The sequence below is a fragment of the Macaca fascicularis genome, chromosome 12 (assembly GCF_037993035.2).
Source record: "Macaca fascicularis isolate 582-1 chromosome 12, T2T-MFA8v1.1".
NCBI lineage: Eukaryota > Metazoa > Chordata > Mammalia > Primates > Cercopithecidae > Macaca > Macaca fascicularis.
The window spans coordinates 71,822,270-71,847,292 of NC_088386.1; the positions used below are offsets into that span (position 1 = coordinate 71,822,270).

Sequence of the window (25,023 nt, forward strand, 5' to 3'; positions counted from 1 at the left end):
GGGTCCCTAACATAATGACTGGTGTTATTTCTCAAGAAGAGAGAAATCTGAACACATTGACATGCAGGGGGAATGCCATGTGATGTGGTGGCAGAAATTGGAGTGATGTATCTACAAGGCAAGGTACATGGAAGATTGCCGGCAACTCCCTTCTCTGGAGCCTTACAAGACATCAGATAGCCCTGCTGACACCTTGATTTCAGACTTCTAGCCTCCAGAATTGTGAGAATGAATTTCTGTTGTTTAGCCAACCAGTTTGTGGTAATCTGGCAGCTCTGGGAAACCAACACACTAGTTAGGGAGGCAGAACGAACAGTAATAGAGATCTATGGATAAAAAGAATGGAAATATAGCTTTCTAAATGTCGTGGACAGTAATTCTTAGAATACAGGTTTCCTCTGCAAAAATCTAGTAAGCTGTCTGACATTTTGATTTACTGTGTGATTTAAAACGAGTTACCTCACCTCTCTGAACCTGTTTCTCATCAGTGAAGGGGGCTTTGGGTTACCAGCTCTGAAGCCTGTCCCACTTGTAATACCACCAATCTGTAATGCATATGATTTTTCTTTAATTGTGTAATTTAAGAAGCTATTAGGTTAAGAGAAAGTCACTCAGGGTATTTAGTTTCTCCTCTATCTGTCCCGTTCACCCCCGAAGGTGAGAAGTGTGTGAAACTAAAGTATCTTATTCTCCAAGCTGAGCATCATTTCGGGTGTATGTAGTTGAAGCACAAATTATCTTCTGGCTTAGGTGCTGCTCAAGCCTCCTTTCTGCCAAGCATGTTTGAAAAAATAAAAAAATGAACACCAATGTGTACCCATGGACTAATCAACCCAGCAATATAATGCAAAAGAGGGAATTCACGCAGCCTTGAATCTGGGCCTCAGAGGACTGCCTGGGCAGGCGGTTTAAACTCCTTAAGCCTATATTCTTATCCGTAAAATGGCGATATTATTACTTTAATGGGTTGTTGAGAGGACGAAGTCAAATAGAATATATGTATATATATGTATACATGTGTATATATGTATATGTGTGCATATATGCATATATGTGTATATATGTATATAAGTTTGTGTAGATATATGTATATAAGTGCCTACTATCCAGTGGGCGTTTACAAATGTTACTTGCTTACAAAACTCTGGCTTACAGAAAGCACGCTAAAAAATCTCCCAGATCCCCCTGCCAGTCCCCTGGGTGAGAGACTAGCCGGGTACTTCGCTTCCCTCTGCGAAGACCCTACGCAGAGCCTGGAATTGGCGGGATGCAGCTCGCAGCGCCTGCGCCCGGTAGGACGGCGCGGGGGCGGGGCCGGCGGAAGCGCTCGAGTGTCGTTTCCGCTGCGCCGGAAGTTCCTAGCCGGGCCTGGCGGTAACCTTCGGGGCGTCGCTGTAGCTGCCGCTGCTGCTGCAGTGGGCTTTGCGGGTCTGAACCTCGGCGGGGCTAAGCTAGTTAACTGCCGAGAGTTGCCAGGTTTGCGGTGGAGGACGCTGAGGCCCGTGGGGGGCAGGCACACGGGCGCAGGGGCTCCCAGCCGACATGTCTCTAGTGGCGGAAGCCTTCGTCTCCCAGATTGCAGGTAGCACGGGTGGCCGTAGACCCAGAAGGTGGCGGCGCGGTCTCGGGGAGTCGCGTGGGGTACAGGGTGGAGCATTCCTCCACCGTTGTGGCATTATACGCTGAACCCAGCCCGGAGGGTGGAGGCAGGCACGGACTACCAACCTTATCTCACGTATGGAAAAACTAAGGAGACACTTGGCCAAGGTCACTCCGCAGGAGCTGGAGTCGCGTCTCCTTCCCTTGGGCGGTACTTTGTCCCACCTCCCCATTCTGTTGGGAGGTGCTGGAGTATGAGGAGGAGGCCTTGGATTGGGATTGAGGTGGGGGGCGTGACCACAGGGGCAAACATCTGAACGCTTCAGTCTAAGAGTAGGGGCAGTTTCTGGGTCTTGGTACCCAAAGTTTAAGGTGACTGTCACTAATCAGTTGTTACCTATTGTTGTTGAGGGAACATCAGACTTCTTGCTTCCTCTCCCAGCGACACAGTAGTGCCATTTGCTAAGACTCTAGGAGTTGTTTATTTATTTATTTTGTGAGACGGAGTTTCTCTTTTGTCACCGAGGTTGGAGTGCAGTGGCACGACGTGGCTCCCTGCAACCTCCGCTTCCCGGGTTCAAGCAATTCTCCTACCTTAGCCTCCTGAGTAGTTGGGATTATGGGCACCAGCCACCACGTCTGCGCGGATTCATTGAGATATTTTTAAATCTGCATGTACTTTAAAGAAATACCTTAGAGTCGGTGCATTGAAAACGACTGATGTATATAGATTTCTGATTTCTCTTATTGAGGTTCTTATTTATTGCCATGAAAGAATAAATATTGTTGAGAAAGTGAGGAGACCAAACATAGGTACTTTGAGATACAGGCTGATAGAATTAGTCATAACTCCCTAGCAGTGTTTTCAACATGAGTACAGTAATGAAGACAGTCACCACAATAAATAGGTACATTTGAAGTAATAAGATAGTATTTTGGAAATGGGAAGTACAGAATGTGTCATAAAATTTGCTGGAATGTTTTTTACTGCTTTGCGTTTGTGTAAACATACATTTCTTTTTTTTCCTTCTTCACTTGAAAATATTATTTTCTAGAAGAGAGAAGCTCCTACTAGATTGCAAGCTTCTTTAAAGTAGGGATCAAACTTATTTTATTCCCCATTGTATTCATAGTCAGTTGGTGCTCAGTAAGTATTTGTAACCCAAATCAATGACTAATCTTGAGATTTCAAGGAATGATTATTTCCATTTTTACCATTCATATTGAAAACAAAATCAGGCTTATATAGTTAGATCAGCGATTTAATTTAGTTTGCTACTATGTTAAAAAAAAAAAAAACACTTCACAGTGTATGTTGAGAGTGGTTCACTGGCTGCATGTGTCCTAATGTGTGATTTCTTTTAATGAGAAAATGATGAATGTCTTTTAATAAACTTTTGATACTGCTTTAAGTAGTGACGTTTAAAAATTTCTAGGCATTTTGTCTGTCTGCCGTCTTAGCTATTTGTAGTGATCTGTTACTCTAGGAGAAAGCATTGAAAGATGGATAATTCAATAAATGGTGTTGGAACAACTCCTAAGTCATTACACCACATGAATAAATTCCAGATAGATTAAAGATCTAAATATAAAACAACAAAATTGTAATAAAATAATTAGGGGAAAACATAGATTATTTTAATAATTCTTGGATAGCAGAAGAGGTCTAAGCAAAACTTAAGAATTCATAATCCATAAGAGAAAAAATTGGCAGATTTGATTGCAGAAAGAATTTAAAAACTTTGGTGAAAGACATCTTAAGTTAGTACAAATAAGAAGAAGACAAACCAACAGAATCAAGGACAAAGGATTGGAACAGGCATTTCACAAAAGGGTGAAATATAGATGGACAGTGAACAGATGAAAAGATGTTCTGTGTCACTAAAAATGTATAGCATCCTCCCGCCCCCCCATCAGATGGACAAAAGTGAATATGATTTCTAGTACTAATAGGGCATGGGGAAAACAGTTACTCTCAAACTTTTGGTTCTGTAAGTTAGTATTACTTTTTGGGGACTTAATGTAGCAATATTTATTAAAATGACATTCTCTCTCCTGAAAATTCTGCTTATGGGGGTTTATCTGATAGAAATGTAAAGACCAGTACTTAAAGAAATATACAATGATATTAATTGCAGCATTATTTGTAATAGCGAAAAATTAGAAATATTTTCAATATATGTCAAATTATTGTGTACCAGTCCAGCAATTCCACTTATGGTCATGTATCCAAAGGGATTGAAATTGTCTAAGAGGTATGTGCACTCCCATGTTCATTGCAGCAGTATTTACAATAGCCAAGATATGGAAGCCACCCAGGTGTTTATCAGTGGATGAATGGATAAAGAAAATGTATATAAGATACAATGGAATACTATTCAGCCTTAAAAAAGAAGGAAACCCTATCATTTGTGATAGAATGGATGGATCTGGAGGACATTATGCTAAATGAAATAAGCTAGACAGAAAGACAAGTAGTGATCTAAAATCTAATCTTTTTAGGGAAATCTAAGAAAGTTGATCTCCTAGAAACAGAATACAAAGGTGGTTACCAGAGGCTGAGGGGACAGAGGTGGGAGATGGGGAAGAGGAATGGAGAAGAGGAGATGTTGATCAAAGGGAACAAAGTATGTTTGACTAGAAGAAAAAATTTTAGTGATCTATTGCAGTGCAAGGTGACCACGGTTAATAATAATGTATTATATATTTCAAAATTGCTAAAGGCTTAGATTTATAATATTCTCACCACAAAAATTTAAGTTGGTGTGGTGATGGACATATTAATTAGCTTGATTGATTTATTCTATTCTTTGATTTATTCTTTAGATCAAAATACCACGTTGTACCTCCTAAATATACACAGTTATTATTTGTCAAAAACGTACAAAAATTATGATATGGTCACATTTTTACAGATCCGAAAATGAAGAGGTGTATTTGTTAAACACATTGTCTTGAAAGCTATGGTTATATTAAGTAAAAAGTTATATATTTTGTATGAACTCATGAAATCTATATAAACATACGTATATTTATATATGTTAAGAATATTCAACTAATTTTAAGTAGCGATTGAGATAATAAAAATAGAGTGTTGGTAGAGGGTGGAGGAACTTCATTTCTGAATTGTTTGAATTACTATAGTGTGCATAGTTTTGTAATTTAAATGATTGTAATTGTTAAAATTTTTAAGATTATATTTTGTCAAGAAGTGGCATTACATTATGGATAAGGAGGCTGTCTTAATCTGTTTTGTGTTGCTATAATGGAATACCACAGACTAGGTAAGTTATAAAGAAAAAAAATTTAAGTCTCACATTTCTGGAGGCAATGAACTCCAGCTTCAAGGTGCCAGTATCTGATGCGAGCCTTTGTGCTGCATTATCCTGTGGCAGAAGGTGAAAATGCCAGGGAGGGCAAGAGCCAGGGACTGAGAGGGCTGAACTTGCTTTTATAACAACCTACTCTTGGGATAAAGAGATGAATCCATTCATGAGGGTGGAGCCCTCATGACCTAATCACCGCTGAACAATCCCACCTCTTAATACTGTCAGAGTGGCAATTCCATTTCAGCATGAGTTGTGGAGGGGATATTCAGACTATAGCAGTGGTTAAAGTAATAATTTATCAGAAACACTATGTTTGACTTGTAAATGACTTACAAATGTGACTCAAATCCAGCAACTGTTCTCAATATTCTGTTTCTGATAGTACAGGTTAGAGATATGTGTCTATGTAGACCTATTATAACTTAAGTAATTATGAATCTGTTTTTGTAATTGAGAGCTCTAATTTATAGTGTATCTAACACTTTGCTTATTACCCTTCCTTCCTGTGGACATGAGCTAACACTGAGTATTTCTTTTGGAAATGTTTAACGATATCTGGCATCTCTCTGTGGTATTCTTGAAGTGACTTCTTTGAGATCCTTATTCATAAGGATATCTTTTTAGAAGTCTTCTCTGAACTCCCCAGTTTAAGTGAACTGCTTCTGCCTCCTTACTACCAGTATTTCCCTTGCCAATTTTTTTCAGTTATTATTCCTAAATAGTACTTGTTCTATCCATTTCTACTGCTGTTACCTTAGTTCAAAGCTTTGTCATTTTTTGCTTAGATAACTGTAGTAGTGTCTGAAATGATTTCTCTGCTTCCAGTCTGGCTTCCTTCCAGTAGAGTCCATACACTGCAAGCCTCGTGGGTTTTTTGTTTGTTTTAATTTTCTTTAAAAACAAAAAAACAAAACCTCCTCTTGTTTTAACATTTTGTTGGTTTCCCATTGTCAGTAGAACAGCCTCATGTCTTGTCACTTCTTTCCTTGCCCCTTGCCTGAGATGTCCACTTTGCTTGAATAACTCCTGTTCATCCTTTAAGACTCTGGGCACCATTTTAACCATTTAATGTAAGTCTACTTGACGTTTTTTTCCTGTCAAATCAGAAAGGTTTGTTGTTGAGTTTTTTTCCTAATAATGATAATGATATGTTGCCATTATGGAAAATGAAAACAATCCAGAGATAAAGTAAAAATTACCTGAAATCATACCACCCAGATGAAGACTTTAGAATTCCATCCTCAGCATTAAAACTTTGATGAACAAAGCTATTTCATTCTCTTTCCCTGAATTAAAAAAACGACGTAATATATAATATGCATAATTTTTTGTAACCTGTTTTGTCATATATTGGGATCTCTTTTCATATCTGTGAATGGAATTACACATCATCATTTTAAAATGGTTATATAGTATTTCATTGTAATGAAGAAGCCAAAATTTATTAATGTAGTATTACTTAGATGGGTATTTAGGGAGTTGTTATCAGTCAGTTCAACCAGAGAAGCAGATGTACCAGGATATCTGTTTCTCTCTTTAGCCACACACACACACATGCATGTGCATACACAAACACATGCAAAGAATTGGCTCTTAATGTGGGGGCTGGCAAAGTAAGTGCAAAGCATGCAAGGCAGGCAGTCAGGATGGGGAGATCCAGGACTAAGAGAGCACTGGCAAGAACAGGTACTGCTTGGAGTGTCTGATCCCAGGGAGGACTTAGACCCTTTTTAAAAGGGCTTTCAACTGATGAAATCAGGCCACTTAGGATACTCTCCCTTTTGATTAATGTAAAGCTAACTAAGTAAGGACTTCAATTATATCAGCAGAATCCCTTTATGGCATCACCTAGATTAGGGTTAGAAAAGCTAGGAGGAAGTGTGTGTCTGCTACAAAATGACTATTGCCTCGCTTCTCTTCCCGGCACCTGGCGAAGAATATCCCTTGTAGCCCACTTTAACTGGAGACGTAGTAGAAAGGGAATTTTGGGAAGTGTGTTCAGTGTAGGTAAGCTGATGTGTCCCAAAGCCATCACATGTGTGTGTGTGATTTTGGTCTGTTGTAAGCAGTGCTTACATAAACATATTTTTGCATCTGTTCAGTCGTGTTTTGGAATATATTTGTTTTTTTTTTTTTTTCTTTCTTTTTTTTTTTTTTGAGACGGAGTCTCGCTCTGTTGCCCAGGCTGGAGTGCAGTGGCCGGATCTCAGCTCACTGCAAGCTCCGCCTCCCGGGTTCACGCCATTCTCCTGCCTCAGCCTCCCGAGTAGCTGGGACTACAGGCGCCCGCCACCTTGCCCGGCTAGTTTTTTGTATTTTTTAGTAGAGATGGGGTTTCACCGTGTTAGCCAGGATGGTCTCGATCTCCTGACCTCGTGATCCACGCGTCTCGGCCTCCCAAAGTGCTGGGATTACAGGCTTGAGCCACCACGCCCGGCCTGTATATTTGTTAAAGTGGAAGATAATTTTGAATTTTTCTTTTAGCTTAATATGGAAAGAAATGGTAAGTTATCTTTTTGAATGAATAGTTGTTTCTCTACATGATGATGTGCTGGATTTAGAATTTTTTTTTTTTTTTGAGATGGCGTTTTGCCCTTGTCACCCAGGCTGGAGGGCAGTGGCACAATCTTGGCTCACTGCAACCTCTACCTCCCGGGTTCAAGTGATTCTCCTGCCTCAGCCTTCTGAGTAGCTGGGATTACAGGTGTCTGCCACCATGCCCAGCTAATTTTTATGTTTTTAGTAGAGATGGGATTTCACCATGTTGGCCAGGCTTGTCTTGAACTGCTGGCCTCAAGTGATCCGCCTACTTTAGCCTCCCAAAGTTCTGGGATTACAGGTGTGAGCCACTGCGCCTGGCCTAGAATTTTAAAAGAAGGATAAAAATGGACCTGGATTTTTTTTTTTTTTTTTTTTTTTTTGCTGTTGTCCCAGATTTATTGAAAATAATATAGCACTGCAGAAAAAATTCAAACAGGTCCCCGAGGCGTTTTGAAATTCATCCCAACTGTAGGCTGAGTGACCTGCAGGTTGGACAGACTGCCGAAGTCCAAAAGCTTCAGCATTTCCTTAGTGTCAGGATCTACTTCAGTTATCTCCTGATCCAGGGCTGAGACCTCGGGAACGTAATTGTCTCTCCTTTCTCTCTCCTCCTCCTGTAGCTTGATGGAGATACCTCTTACAGGGCCTCTCTGAATCCGCTTCATCAGATGGGTGACATAGCCTGCTATCTTGTTGCGGAGCTTCTTGCTGGGGATAATGGCGATCTCCTCGCACACGCGCTTGTTCATGTGGAAGTCGTTGCCCAGGCGCGTGTAATACTTCTCTATGATAACCCGGGCCGCCTTCTTCACGGTTTTGGTGCGAACGCGGCCCATGTTGGCGGGTCCTTGGTCGGACCTGGATGTTATTAAAAAATCCTGGCTAACACGGTGAAACCCCGTCTCTACTAAAAATACAAAAAACTAGCCGGGCGCGGTGGCGGGCGCCTGTAGTCCCAGCTACTCGGGAGGCTGAGGCAGGAGAATGGCGTAAACCCGGGAGGCGGAGCTTGCAGTGAGCTGAGATCCGGCCACTGCACTCCAGCCTGGGTGACAGAGCAAGACTCCGTCTCAAAAAAAAAAAAAAAAAAAAAAAAATATATATATATATATATTTTATAACCTGTATATTTAAGTTTTCATTTTTTTTAATGGCAAGATTTTTCAATACTTTACTCACATTTTTTTTTTTTTAAATTTCGTTCTTACAGTCAGTTGGGTATGAATATATCATAGGGGAGGATTGTGTAATCCCATTTGGGCTACATGACCACATTTGGAGCAGCTAAAAGGGTAGAATACTTGGGTGGACAGGCCTAACTCACTTGCCCATCCCTGTGCCAGTAGTGGCTCCAGGTATTAGGGCTCCATAGTGCCACCAGATACACAAAAGAAGGGAGAGAGGTGTAGAGCACTAAACAGCGGAAATTGGCTGCAGTGTGGATTGCTTCCTTCACCTTGCTTTTACACTTTCTTTGGATTTTGAAGTGAAAAGTCTAACCTGGGTTCTTATTCAGCTACTTCCTAGCTGTGTGAACTTGGGCAAATTAACTGCCTGTTTAAGTCTGAGATTTCTCATTTGTAAAATGGTGAAAATAATAATATGTTACTTTAAAGATACAATTTTGGTAAAGCTTTAAAAAGTTATTTGTGAATAAAGTATAATTCAATAATAGGAAGCATCTACATAGTTATTGCCATTATTAAAATTACTTAGGAATGTATCCTAGAATACTTTGTTATTCCAGGATATTTATTTCAAGATATATGCTTCAGCCATGTTTATCTTCATTATAAAATTGAATCTTGGTATAAGTCATATTGGTGGTCTGTTAATTAGAATTGCCATAGCTGGTTACTGATAATAAGAGTAAGCTTTTGAGCTACCGTGTTAAATGATTTATGTATGTAATTGCTAATAGTAACAATTTGGTCTTGTTAGATAGGTATTTTGTGGATATGAATACTGAAACTCAGTATAAAGGTTAGGAGTAAGATCATTGGAGTAAGAGCTGAGTTCTAAGCTCAATCCTGCTTCTTGTTCTGTGATCTTGGACAAGCCTTTCTAGTCCTCAGTTTCCTCATTTGTAAAAGGGGATAATAGATTTTACAATGTATATTAAGTGTCTAGTATAGGGTGGTTGATAATAAATGTTCAGTACATGTTACTTTCTATTGTTACTTTTATTGCCCAAAAGCCTTTCACCTTATAGTAAGGGGTCCTTTGAGGATATTAACTCTTAACATCTGGTATCCCATTACCATTTTGGACAGAAGAAAATGCCCAAAGTATTCTTATTTTTCTTTAGTCATATACCATCTTTTCTGATTTATTACTCCACTGGTGCCTTGCCATATTTTAAGCACATCAGTTAGTTTCATCATACTATAATTTATTAATCTTTTGAAATAAGCATGATATCTGTTCTGTTCTTTATTTAGAAGCTCAGTAAACTATATAAAGGATGAAAAAAGAATGGTCGGAATATTCCATTTATCTCATTGTGGGCATTTGGGTGCTTAATTATTTAAATTTATTAATAACTTCATTTAAGCAGTAGCATTAATTTATAGTATGAGCTAGGAAAGTAGTTTTGCAGGGTTCCATGGAACCCATATGTAAGCATCTTGAAAGTAAGTGTGATCAAAACGGGTATGTTCTTAAAAATTTGTTTTTATATTGGTAATAAAGTGCTTTCATTCCGTCTCTCCTCACATGAGTACTGGGGAATCTGGACTGTAAAAGCATTCAGAAGAGTTCCAGAGGCTAAAGGAAGTACAAAATATAGGTTTAAAGGCTTTTGTGATATAGAAGTGATGCTATTGCTCACAGTGAAGAAAATGATGGTAAAGGCTTGTACATGCATGTATCAGAATATTTTAGTGATGGCAGGTGCAACAGGTAATTGAAAAAATACAATGCATTAAATTCTTTTTTTTGAGATGGAGTTTTGCTCTTGTTGCCCAGGCTGGAGTGCAATGGCACGATCTTGGCTCACCACAACCTCCGCCTTCTGGGTTCAAGTGATTCTCCTGCTTCATACTCCTGAGTAGCTGGGATTACAGGGATGTGCCACCACACCTGGCTAATTTTGTATTTTTAGTAGAGGCCTGGTTTCTCCACATTGGTCAGGCTGGTCTCGAACTCCCAACCTCAGGTGATCTGCCCACCTCGGCCTCCCAAAAGTGCTGTGATTACAGGTGTGAGCCACCGTGCCCAGCCTTAAATCTTTTGCTCTTGAAAATAAAGATGTTTTGTTATTTTTACGTAGTATTTTGGGGATTTTCCAGTATTGAGGAAGGCACTGAGGAATTACTAAAAAGTTATTGAACTGACCGTCAAGTTTCAGAGAATTAAAAAAAAAATCATATTAGTCATATGAATAATTTTGCACAGTTGTGCTTATGACTTTGGAGATACGAAGCTGAGATTGAATGGTGCAGATGGTAAAGCAAAACAGTGATAAAATAGGTTATACTTCAGACTAGAGGCAAGCTATAGTTTATTGACAGCAGTGGATCCTGTACTTTATTATACCATATTCCTGAGTAGATTGAAACTAATTTTTTTTTTTTTTTTTTTTGAGATGGAGTCTTGCTCTGTTGCCCAGGCTGAAGTACAGTGGGGTAATCTCAGCTCACTGCAACCTCTGCCTCCCAGGTTCAAGTGTTCTCCTGCCTCAGCCTCCCAAGTAGCTGGGATTATAGGTACCCAACACCACACCTCGCTAATTTTTGTATTTTCAGTAAAGACGGGATTTCACCATGTTGGCCAGGCTGGTCTCGAACCGCTGACCTTATGTGATCTGCCCGCGTCAGCCTCCCAAAGTGCTGGGATTACAGGTGTGAGCCACCCCACCTGGCCAAAACTAAATTCTTAAGAGCAGTGTTATGTAAATTTTTGAAAACTTGGATAATAAGATCCCTTCAAAGGCTTGTTTTCTGTTAATGGAATAGTTCATAGGCTATAATTTGAGTTTTAATTTTCTTAATGTGATTTATTAACATATTATACTCTGAAATTACATGATTTTTAGTTGTTAACTTAAAACTGGTGATGGGTGCCCCATAAAATTTGTCAGTCTTTCTTGAAGACTTTTGAGTTGTTAATGTTAGCCCAAGCTTGCCATATTTTGGTGAAAATTGAAAGAAAATGCCACCAAACTTCTTAATATTTTTCAAACATTTTTGAAATGTCTTGATAAGCAGTTATCAGATGAACTGAAGATATCAAATACAGATGAGATATTGAAAATTCAGGCTTCTCTTTTTTTTGTTCAAAGACAGAAGTTATAATATTCAGAAAATCCAGGAATAGACATTTATATGTAGAAGAGAAGTATTTGCCTTGCCAGTAAGAGAAATGCATGCTTTAATTTTTTGTTGCTTTGTAAATGAGCCTCTCCTCTATTCTTGAACACTTTTCTTATTTTTATATGCTCTATAAATGAATGATGGCTTTGAACTTTTTTACATCAGTAATAAAAATGAAATTTGATTGGTTAGTAATAAAGAAGCTTCTTTTCATAAAAACAATCATTTTGTCATGACAATTCTCATTAACTGTAACTGTGTTGGCAAAATAGAAACCATAAAATGCATTTCACTGTTTTTATGCACTTAGCTATGTTTTTTTGCTGATTATATATTTTATCTCTAAGAACTTGTATAAGCCAAAGAATTTCTTCATAACTTAATCTGTCTTTAGATGGAAAAAAATAGACTTTTGATTGTGTATATTTTTTCCAGTGGATACAGTATCTTTGAGTATTACAATGGTATTTACCCCCACGTGGTCATATTTTATTACCTGGTCAATTTAGAGCACTAATTAGAACTTTATATGAATAAATTGTGTCATTTTTATAACATGAAGAGGCCATTATTATTCAAACTGTTTATTTCTGTAAAGTAATATTGGCGGCTGACTCTTCAATGATCTAGCCATTTTTTGATCTCCATTTCTTTTGATTGTTAGCTTTTATGTTATAGAAAAATGTTTTGGCATCATGACTTACAAGTAATGTTTCTAACTTTCTTATTTTATACATTTAAAGAAAGATTATGTGTCTTTATAAGAAATAACATGAAAATAAAAGTTGCTATCTAGTTTTCATTAGATGCTATCATTGTTATTTTTACTATTACTGTTATTACTGTTCATCGATTTAAGATTCTAATTTGGCTAGTCCAGGAGAACTAGTTACATAATGTTAACTTTTTAAGTGATAATTGACATTTGTTATTACATTGAGATTGTGAATTATTTTTGATGTATTTTCTCCCTAAGCAGTGTTCTCCTTTTTGCCATCTACTTGCACTGATTTTCTCATACTAGCATTTGGTGGCTGTTTGGAAAATATAAAATAATTTTAATATTAAAATAAATATTTAGAAAAGGTGCTAATGTGTGAGAAATTACAGAGTGCAAATTAAAGGCAAATATAAAGTATGCTTTCATTATTTACTGTTTTGTATTATCTTTGTATCATAGGTAAATGACTATTGGTCTGACTTCTATGAAAAGATATAGTTAGATTTGACTTTAGCTAGAGTTGTTTCTCTCTTGGAGTCTCTTTTGTTTCCTCAATCTGTGAATAATACAGCAACTGCCATTCAGGTCAGTTTTTAAAGATGGATGTAAGCCATTCTAGTCACTGGGTACCAAATCCTGGAGGTTAGGGAGTCATGGTGATGCGGTCAGCAAATTGGAGATACAGTGAGATTTCAGGAAGGCAAAGATTGAAGATATTGGATTAATAAAGTGAAACTGACTGGAGGGAAAGTGCAAGTGTCAAAATCTATGTCTGAAGCAGTAAAGTGGAATTTATAAACAATGTCAGGAGTCAGCTTGGTAACTGATTTAGATAAACAGGGAATTCTGAGGCTTCAGATGAGTCGACGTTTTGTGTGATTAATAGTTTTAGATAAACAGGGAATTCTGAGGCTTCAGATGAGTCAACGTTTTGTGTGATTAATAGTAACTATCAAAAGTCTTAACTGTCAAGTTACTTTTGCGGTGTAACAAACCACCCTAAATTTAGAGGTGTGTAACAGCCACTTTCTTATGTTCATGGATCCTGTGGGTCAGTAATCCAGACAGGGCACATGTTGCGAGTGGCACAAGGTGAGACATAACCATATCCACACACATTTGTGTCTTTCCACAAGGTCAGACTTTTGATGCTTATTCAGTCATAAAAGCAATAAGAAATATCGAGTTGCTTAAGGAGGCAATTCTCCTTAGTACTACCTGTTGACTCAGTAGTCAGAGCTGTGGCACATAGACTAAACCAATCCACAAGTCAGTCAATATTGTAAACCACACATAGTAGTATACTTAATATATAAATGTTATGGATTAAAATTTCCACATCAAACGGTAACATTTAACATCAAGAGAAAAGGGGACAAGAAAAGATGTAATGAACCAGTTTAAGGAGAGCGTCGTGGACAAGGAGTGTCCTGGGCTGATCTGGACAGTTGTCAGTGTCTTGCAAGGAAGAGTTCTTGATTTGGGCAGAGCATTTGGCAGCAGATGCTGGGTGCTGATCTTGAGTGACTGCCAGACAGTGTCTTAAGATGGCCATCTTGAGTTGGTGGAGTTCTGCTCTTTTTATGGCCCTCAAATCTTCTGGTGAGGACTGATAGTAAAAAGTGTGTCTGGTTATGTCTTTATCTGGTTGGTACGTGTAGTCTCTGTTGATTAGATGAACATGTGGTCCCGGTTGGCATGATGCCTTTTTAAATGTAAGGTGGAGTCTTTTTCTAAGATAGGGTTACTTATGTATAGGGTGCTGTATACAGCACAGGAAAGATGGTTTGTCTCTCACTCATGATGTCTGGGTCTGAAAAGACTCAAAGGCTGGGAATGATCCAGTGGTTGAGGGTTGGAAACATCTGGAAGCATCTTCACTTACATATCTGACAATTGATTCTGGCTAGGACTTCTGCTGGGGTTGTTTTCTGGAATGCTTACATGTGGCTTCATGTGGCTTGGCTTCCTCACAGCTTGGTGGCCTGAGAGTAGTCAGACTTTTTATGTAGTGACTCAGTATACCACATACAAGTGCCTAAGCTAGCAAGGTAGAAGTTGCACCACCTTTTATAACCTACTCTCAATTGTCCTGCAGCATCACTTCCACAATATTCTGTGGGTTACAGTGGAGCTACAAGCCGGCCCAGATTCAAGGGAAGGGGAATTGTAGGACAGGAATTACTGTTGTGGACGTATTTAAGACATATACTTTGCCACAGTAACCAAGGTGGTACTGCCTGTTTTCGTTAGATCTGGGAACTGACAAAGCACACTCATGACTGAATAGAGGTTCTAAAGAAGGATGGGGATAGATGGGGAGTTGGGGGTGAGTAGTGTGGGTGGTCTTGTACATTATAATTAGTTACCTGTGGAACTCTCTGAAGCTAGTGATGCCTGCCTAAACATGCATGCATATACAAATACTCCTTTATTCTCACCAAAGGCCTATTATATGGAAAAATTGAGGATGGAGTTAAGAAAAGTATAGTTTTCAAATACTCTATGTGTCTTTGGTTAGGAATCACTGAATGATTTGGAGAGAAAGTGAATTCTTGAGTTTACACTGTTGAATTTGGTACCCATTGTTGAGATGTTATCATTCCTTAAATTGGTTCAATGATTTTATTTTTAGAGTTTTAGCAGTGTTTTTTGTTTTTGTTTTTGTTTTTGTTTTTTGCTGTCAGATACCTTTCAGGCTTTAGATAGCAAAAGACCTGCTTGTATTTTCTGCAGAATATGTTCATTGAGTATCTAATTTGAGCTAGGTGCTCTGCCAGGTGTTGGGGGTGTAAAAATAAGTAACAATTCTTGCCTTTCTTGAACTTATATTCTTTTGCAGAAATAGATCATTTTAACATGAAGAGCTATATCCTATAGTAGAAATCTGCACAGAGGTATCTAGTTTAGTTAGGCTTTGCTGAACATTTTGCCTCCCTTTCCTCAAACTGCGTTGGGGGTGTTAGGTTTTTGGTAAATATCTAAACTCGTCTTCATGCCCCCTACCTTCTATCTGGCATGTTTTGGATTCTTTTTTTGGATCCAATTCAGATTTCATCTCCTTTTGTGAATTCTTTCCTGTTTTCCTCAGGCAGATTTAGTTATTTCTTTATGAATATTTCTATAGGGCTTTATACACACTTTTGTTCTAATGTGGATATTAAGAATTATTGATTGAAAATATACTGTGAGCTGGAGACTTTATAGGGTACTTACATAGTTTATCTACTTTTTTTTTTTTGAGATGGAATCTTGCTCTTTGCCCAGACTACAGTGCAGTGGCACGATCTCAGCTCACTGCAACCTCCGTCTCCTGGGTTCAAGCGATTCTCCTGCCTCAGCCCCCTGAGTAGCTGGAATTATAGGCGCGCACCACCACGCCTGGCTAATTTTTGTATTTTTAGTAGAGAAGGGGTTTCACCATGTTGGTCAGGCTGGTCTCAAACTCCTGACCTTTTGATCTGGCCACCTTGGCCTCTCAAAGTGCTGGGATTACAGGCATGAGCCATCATGCCTGGCCAATCTAGTTTTATTCTTCCAATAACCTAACAAGATAATTAATATTTCCCTCTTTTACAGTGAGGTAATTGAGACAAGAATAGGTTAACCAGTTTGGCCAAGATAACTCATACAATAAGTTGTAGAATTGGGAGGGGAAGCCAGGTATGTGTGACTCTGAAATGTATGTTTTTTCCCTACACCACCTGTATTTGCTTAATGTATTTTAAATGGTTATGTGTACCTTAGTCACCCCTAATCCCAACTCCCTCTTTGTTCTTCACTTGCTCAACAAAATTAGATCCTAGAGGGCAATAACAGTTTTATATTCATCTTTGTCTTTGTATTATAGTTTTGAGTACATTTTGGATGTTTATCACCTGTTTGTTCATTTAAATGCTTTTAATATTTTTTAGGGGGAATCCTCTGAGCATTTTCTACTGTGTTCTCATATTCATAGGGAAAGTCTTTGATGGAAAGACTATTACCTCGTTTCCTGTTTTCTTCTTCTTGGAGAATCTTGCAGTTTTGTTAACATTTCAGGCAGTATACTAATAAGTCAGATTCTCTGTGGGGGATAATTTGTTCTATAACTAGCTGGGAGTAATGAAGGAAGAGCAATAGTTTTTTGGTTAACTAGCTTGATATGAGATAGCGAAGTATATGTACAGTACCTGGAACCATAATCACGTAGTAGATACTTAAAAAAAATAGGTGCTGTCATTACAGTGACTGTATTTGGTTTAGATGGGAAGAACTACTTAGTTTGAAGGATATTTGTTTTCTATCTCTAGAGTTAGATTTAGAGAACCATTAAACTATTGCACTGTGAAGGTTAATGTTATTGAGGTCTGATAGTTGTGTGGGGCTGTTTTTGTATCTGTTTTTTGGCCAGATGGATTGGACCTTTACTCTTAACCAGCTGTTTTTCTATAGTTCTGCTGTTGATCTCATACTCATTTTTAGTTCTGTGAAAAGCTCAGTCATTTTAAATTTCAGATTACCATTTTGAAAATGAAAATTAAAAGTTTGAGTACCAACTACAAGACTCTTCTCTGTTAATTTATCATAATCATATGCAGTTGGCCTGCTTTTTATTGGAAATTCATGAAAAATAATGGATTTTTTTTTTTTCTTTTTGTGATGGAGTCTTGTTATGTTGCCCAGGCGTGCCTCAAACTTCTGGGCTTAAGGGATCCTCCTGCTTCAGCCTCCCAGGTAGCTGGTATTACAGGTGTACACCACCATGTCCAGCTATGATGGATTATTTTTATAATGGATCAAAGTCTAAACATAACCATTTGAGAACATGACACATACATACTTATTAAGAAAGAATGGAAGGTTTTAAATTTGACTTGTATTTATTTACTTTACCCTGAGTTATTGGCTTGTTGGTGTTGTGAATTTGTTTTCTTGACCCTTGTTAACCTCTAGAAGTTTGTCGGGTTTACGAAATTGGTCCTTGAATACCATTTTGAAATTGATCTCTAGTTACAAATAGATAGATATCACAACTGATGTTCATAATTCCTAACTTATTTTTACTTTCCTTATCTAATACTTATAATGGAAAAACTATCATGTTACCACTTTGATTCCAAAGTAAGTGTGGCCTGAGTTCATTTATCTTAAAGGCTTTTTCTTGAACATTGTAAAATAGCAACATGTTACTAAGGCATGTTTTAAAACATGGCTTTAAGCCATAGCCACAATGCTTAAGGAGAAAAAGATAGTCAAAAATCTTCTTGAAAAAAATTTATCTACACACATCCTTACTACCATTTTCTCTGAGATAAACGAATGAAAGAGATGTAATCTTATCTCAAGTGCCATCTGTGTCTCTAGGATAGTCTTTGTTGTGGTGTTCACAGACCATCTGCATCAGATTTACCAGGAGTGCTTGTTAAAGATGCAGATTTTTGGTCCTCATCTCTACAGTATCAGAATTTGAGTTTAGGAAATACATAACTGTATCAAGTTCCTCAAGTGTACAGGAAGAGTTGAGAACTACTGTTGTAAGATAATTATAATTGCTTTAATTCTGATAATTATTACCCAAGAATGTTTATTTGTGAGCTCTGCAGGAGGTTAGCTAATTTAGTTGTGTGTTCACCGTAGAGTAATACTACTTGAGTTCAAATCCTGGCTGCTGTCACTTACTAGCATTGTGACTTTGGACAAATTACTTATGCTTGTGCCTCAGTTTTCTTATTGTAAAATTGGGAAAATAATAATAGTATCTACCTCATAAAGTTGTGGGGTGTTTAATATATGTCAAGCACTTACATGTACAGTAAGTACAATAAGTCTTTTAAGATTTTCTATTCAGCTTTCTTGAGATATAATTTACATACCATTTTAAATTTATAATTCAGTGATTTTTAGTATATTTACATAATTGTGTGACTATTACCACAATCTTTTTTTTTGTTTGTTTTTTAAATTTTCCACTCACCTCTCCAGTTACCACAGTCTAACAGTAGGTTTCCATCACCTCCAAAAGAAACTCCTTGCCCATTTGCAGCCACTCCTCATTGCCACCACCAGCTTGAGTCAACCATTGGTCTACTCTGTTTCTGTAGATTTGCCTCTTCTGGACATGTCATATAAATGGAATCATATGTTTTCTTTTGTGTCTGGCTTTTTTTTTTCATTGGACATAATGGTTTTTGAGGTTCATCCATGTATTCATGTTGTAGCATGTATCAGTACTTACTTGGTTCTTTCTTATTGCCAAAAAGTATTCCATCATATGGATATACTGCATTTTGTCTGTCGATTCACCAGTTAATGAACGTTTGAGTTGCTTTCCTTTTTGACTATTGTGAATAATGCTGCTATGAACGTTTGTATATATGTCTTTATGTGGATATTTATTTTTATTTCCCCTGGGTGAATACATAGGAGTGTAATTGTTGGGTCATATGGTAAATTTCTGTGTTTAACATTTTGAGAAACTGCCAAACTTTTCATGGTCCCACCAAGCAACATGTGAGAATTTTCGATTTCTCCACATTTGCAAAACATTTGTTATTGTCTGTCTTGTTGATTATAACCTTCTTATTGGGTGTGAAGTGGCATCTCATGGTGGTTTTTATTTGTATTTCCCTAATGACTAATGATGGTGAGTATCTTTTCCTGTGCTTTTTGGCGGTTTGTATATCTCCTTTGGAAAAATGGCTATTCACATTCCTTGCTCAATTTTAAAAGTTGGATTATGTTGTCTTTTTATTATAGGGTTGTAAGAGTTTCTTACATATTTTGGATATATGCTGTGTGAGTTTTGCGGAATCTTAATTGCTATCATTATCATAATCATCATCTGCCTAAATAGAAGTCTAGTTTGTATCTGGCTGGGAGATAGATTCTAGTTATTCTCTGGTTTTATTGGGCTCCAACTTTGGTTGTGAGAGGGAAGTTCTGCCTTCATTTTTCTGTGTTTTCAATCTTTGTTGCTTTTCATCTTGTGCTTCTAGAATGGCAGGGTATTAAGACCCATCTGCCTTGGGTATTTGACTGTCCTCATTCATTCATTATTACTCATTCTGAGTCTTTTTTTTTTTTTTTTTTGTGAGACGGAGTCTCGCTCTGTCGCCCGGGCTGGAGTGCAGTGGCGGGATCTCGGCTCACTGCAAGCTCCGCCTCCCGGGTTCACGCCATTCTCCTGCCTCAGCCTCCCGTGTAGCTGGGACTACAGGCGCCCGCCACCTCGCCCGGCTAGTTTTTTGTATTTTTTAGTAGAGACGGGGTTTCACCGTATTAGCCAGGATGGTCTTGATCTCCTGACCTCGTGATCCGCCCGTCTCGGCCTCCCAAAGTGCTGGGATTACAGGCTTGAGCCACCGCGCCCGGCCCCTTTTTTTTTTTTTTTATTTATTCTCGAGATGGAGTTTCACTCTGGTTGCCCAGGCTGGAGTGCAGTGGTGTGATCTTAGCTCACTGCAACCTCCGTCTCCCAGGTTCAAGTGATTCTCCTGCCTCTCAGCTTCCCAAGTAGCTGGGATTACAGGTATGCACCACCATGCCCGGCTAATTTTGTATTTTGTATTTTTAGTAGAGATGAGGTTTCACCATGTTAGCCAGGCTGATCTCGAACTCCTGACCTCAGGTGATCCACCCACCTCGGCCTCCCAAAGTGCTGGGATTACAGGCGTGAGCCACCGCACCCAGCCCACTCAGGGTCATTTTAGTCTTTTGCTTACTACCTTGTTCCAAATGAATGGGTTCCTGGAGATAGTTATTTGTGGAATATTATTTGAGTTATTTGCCGTAGTTCAGTAAATTGGAATTCATTTGGTATTTTGGAGATTATACACTGTCGTGTATGTTTTTTTCCTTGGTTTTTGTGTAATGTGTAGCCCAAACAGAATTAAGCCTTGTTATATGTATACCAGATAATATTGTCATAATGAGGTAGACTTCAGTATTTTTTAGTGTTTTTAACTTCAGGCGTTGTAAAGGTACACATAAGGAGACAGGCCACATGTGCCTCTAAAATAGAAGTGCCTTATGGGCAGTTACTTGGTTTTCTTTATAATTTTGCCTTTAGCTCTTAGAATAGTGCCTGACACTTTATATGCATTCAATGTATTTATTGAATGAATGGTAAAACTGATTTGTAGCTGTGGCTAAATTTACTTTCTGAAATAAGATATATGTATAATTTACTATACATATTTATATACACTGAGTATCCCCAATTTGAAAGTCCAAAATCTGAAAATGCTCCAAAATCCAAATTTTTTTGAGTGCCAACATGATGCTCAAAGGAAATACTTATTGAAGTGTTTTGGATTTTTGATTTTTGGGTTAGGGTTGCATAGCTGGTAAGTATATAATGCAAGTATTCCAAAATGTGAGAAAAATCCAAAATTTGAAACACTTCTAGTGTCAGGAATTTTGGATAGGGGATACTCAACCTGTATGCAACAAGCGATAATGGATATACAATAGACTCTTATGTCAGTCAGTAAGTTTCTTTTTCCTAAAAACTTATGATGATAGGTAGCCAAAGGAATAGTTCTGGTCTGAATCTTCTTCTAGAAGAATCTTCTGGAATCTAGGACTACTTTTGTATTTGTGTCTAATACTTATGTATTTTGTCCTAGAATGTTTGCTTTCTGCTTCAGGATTTCTATTTTAGTTGATGGTAGTCTATATCTTTGTATCTACACCTGCTTGCAAGTGTGTTTTTTAAGTAGCCTTACCACTGTGCTACACAATACTGCCTGCTTTTTTTTTTTTTTTTTAACGTTTATGGAAATGACAGTGTGACGCTGCACTTTCCTGTTCTCCAACACAAGCCATTTCTGACATAAACACTAATCTCTGACTATTGAGATAATGGGAAAATGGTTTTAAACACCTTTTGTGGGAAGAGTCACTTCTGCTTACACATCCTGTATCATATCATTAAACATTCCCTATGAAACACTATCTAAGGGGCATTACTATTTAATAATTTCATGATCATCATTATATAGTGTTATTTTTGACTTGCACTATAGTTTGCATTTTGATTTTCTTTTGAATTTAATACATAGCCCTTAAAATTCCAGTTTTGATAAAGTCCCATATCATCATATTTTAAGTCTAAACATCTTAAAAATCTATTTTAAATTAAACCTTCATATATTGCCTAAAACTTGATGGGTTTTGAACATGGTGTCTATGTTGATATCACTGATATAATTAGTATAATATTTATGTCAAATTAACAAATTTCCTTCTTTTCTCTGTGTGTCTTGCAGTAACTTGTCCATGTTTAAGAGCTGCCGAATGCTCTTTGAACATTTTGTTCTATTAGCAGTATTTGCATTTACAACGTTGGCAGGAAGCCATCCAAATTTGGAGATAGGCTACACATGTTTCTTGCTTCTTTTATATAACACTGTCTAAATAGTCTTGCTGTGCTGAAGAGATGACATCTATGAGGTTTCGGAATCTAGTTGCCTAAGGATAAACTGAGTTTGACTTCATTAGTGCACAAATGATAGGTTTGTGTAGAGTTATTATAGCATTAATCAATTTGATGGATTGGAAATATGACAGAACTGAAGCAGCATGTAATATTAGTGCCTATTATTCTACAAATTATGTCTTCACCTACATTCATATGGCAGAGGAGTCATGTACATCGAGAGTGCAGAACTTAAAAAAAAAAGAAACAAACAACAGAGGACATCTCTTTCATGGCACTTCTCTTATCCTCTTACATTAGATCATTGAGAGATGGATTTCAGAATTAGACTAATTTTTTTTAGGTCATAGCACTTTCATACTTTGAAATACCTTGATTTGAATGGAATAAATAGATATTTAATCCTAACCTAATATTTAAGAGAATACTACAAGTAATATATAAAGTCTTTAAGAGACTTATGGCCATACATATGTGAATTTATTGGTTAGCAGTCATTTCATTAAAAATGATAATGGATTAGTAGTAAAGAATATTGATTTTTTGTTGTATTGGTTGATAAAGCTTAAAAATAGGTAACTTAAAGGTAATTAAAATGAACGAGAAGCAAATACTGTTTTTGGGGGTTGTGGGTGTTGCTTTATCATGTGTGCATTTCTAACATTTATGCATTATTTATTTTATGGCATTCAAAAGTTCAAGAATATGTGTCACTTCTTTTTGATTTTACTTTGTTCTCCAACGTAAATACTCATGAGCTTCTTTAAGAAATATTAATTTGCAAAAAAACTCTCCCACTAAAGCCTGAAACCTTAAGCAGCATCTCTTTTGCTCCTGGTAAAGAAGACACTAAATGTAGCATAATCAGGGCCTGGGCAAAATTGGGAAATAGGTAAAGAACTAACTGGACTTTTAATAACTAATTGGATATGCACTTAGTTATGAGGTGCTCTGATATTTGCTTTATTTCTAGGTATTCTTTTTGTCTGCAATATAGGGATATGTTTCTTCTTTATAAAAATGATAAAAATTTAATGGATCTTTTGTTAGAGAATACTATTAGAATAGTAATTCTAATTTTAAAGAGTGAATTAATGTAGGTCACTAGGAGTACCTTAGAGTAAGTTACTGCTTTACTATGAAAGTGGTACAGGAATTTCTTTATCATGAAATAATTAATTTCTAAAAGGTGGGTAGTTTAATTTAGAACTCTTATAATAAAGATATTAGCTTAAATGATGCCTATATAAAATTTAATCGTTGTTAATTTAAATTTCATATTTTGGCATGTATTATTGTAGAAGTCATCTTCAGTTTGGAGCAGTTGAGAAGCCAAGATTTTAATTAATAACCTCAGGACCACAAGAATTTTTCACATTCTAGGAATTTACCTCCTAGAAAGAGAGAAAAGATATTGACATAACAGTATGATAGAGTAGAAAATGATATATAAGAAAAATGCAAACTGCTGTGGACAGTGTAGATAAAGGAGAAATTAGATTTGCTTAGTCCTAAAAGCCTTTTTGATGGATGTGGCATTTAAACTTGGTTGAGAAAAAGGTATAGGATTTGGGTATATGGCAGTGAAGGAGTATTCTGAACTTAAGGGGAACAATTTGAGCAAAGTCACAAAGATGAGAAAGTATGAAGTTTGTGGGGGAAATTTGAAGTACTCTGGTTGATACAAGGGTCATGTTAGGGAGGTAGTAGGCAGGGATCCCCATTCTCCTCACTAATTCATGTGTGTTCCCCCTGCAAGCTTTCTCCTTGGTCAAAAAGGATGATTTTATCAGAAGAGAGCAAGACTCTTCCTTGCTCCAGAGTACATGAATGACTGGGTTTCCTGCAAAAACTTCAAATAAGTTGTTATTTAATTAGAACGGTGTTCTCTAATGTTGGATGAGATGTATGTAAGAGCAAGGGGTGATTACTGACTTTGTCTGACCTTGGGAAAGAGAAGAGTAGAGAAGAAGTTGTCCTTTTGGATTTTGTCTTTTCCCAAACCAAGAGATCAGCTTTTTATAAGGTGTGGATAATAATTTTCATGATTCATATATTTACATATGAAGACAATTATAGAGCTCGTTTCCTAGAATGATAGCTACTTGGTTGATTTGTAGATTCATTGCCCAGTTTAGGATTTCCACTTTGGGCACTCCTAGGGAATAACTAGTTTTTTTTTTTTTTTTTTCCTTTCATGTCATGCTTTACATGTAATGTATGTGCAAGACAATCCTTTGAAATACAGGAAGAAAAACATATAAATTAACTATATATTACTTACCTTTGCACTAACCCTAAAACTGGAAATCTCTTTCTATACAATGTTTTTTATTAAATATATAGTTTACATCAGATGTTACTGCTGTATCACTCCTCAGTTCAACTTACCTGGCAATCTCACTGTTCCCCTTTCCATTTCCTATGACTCTAACCCAAGAATCACCATTTATGAAAATTTCATGTCCTTATCAATAAAAATTTGAGCATGCAGGCCTGAATTTAGAAATCATAAAATTGTTAATTGCTGAGCCGATATATCATGCAAATTATAAAACATATACTAAAAAAGAAAGTAGAGTTAGAAAAGATAAAAATTCGAATTCCAGGAATTTTAGGCAGCTATGTAATATTTTTTTGAGTTGTGTTATTGGTTGTAGTATTGAAGTTGTTTGAGTAAAGTTTATTTTATTTTTTATGTTTTGCCATGAATTTTTGTTATCTTCCCTGCTACATTCTTAGCCTGCATAGTACAGAGTAATAACAACAATGATGATACTGCTAATAATGAAAACAAATGTTTATTCAGCCGGCATTTACTGATAACCTGCTATGTGCTAGGTTCTAGGGATGAAGTGGTAAGCAAAAATCAGACGTGAATGGTGGATTCATGGTGCGTATTTTCTCATGGAGAAGGTAAACAATCAACTACTTAAATGTAAAAATACATTTTACATGTAAAAATACATTTTACAGTGCATGCTATAAGAGCTTGTAAAAGGAGTGTTTGAACTATTAAAGGAGGTCAGCGAAGACTTCCCTGAGGATAGGACTGGTTACATAATTTTTAGGCTTAGTGCAAAGTGAAAATGTTCAAAA

General features: G+C 37.2%; 1 protein-coding gene and 1 pseudogene across 6 annotated transcripts in view; one reads left to right on the top strand and one right to left on the bottom strand.

Annotated features, from left to right (window-relative positions):
• The first annotated feature begins 1,358 nt into the window (after positions 1–1,358).
• Positions 1,359–25,023, top strand: part of MTX2 (metaxin 2) — a 72,837-nt gene continuing 49,172 nt past the window's right edge. For all 6 annotated transcript variants that reach the window (XM_074009501.1, XM_074009497.1, XM_045367306.3 and 3 more), the window contains exon 1: positions 1,359–1,582. Coding sequence is in view for 2 of the 6 variants with exons in the window: in XM_045367306.3 (XP_045223241.1) it covers positions 1,543–1,582 (40 nt within the window). In the remaining 4 variants the exon portion in view is untranslated. The remainder of the gene's footprint in view (positions 1,583–25,023) is intronic.
• LOC135966559 (small ribosomal subunit protein eS17 pseudogene) lies at positions 7,854–8,322 on the bottom strand (annotated as a pseudogene).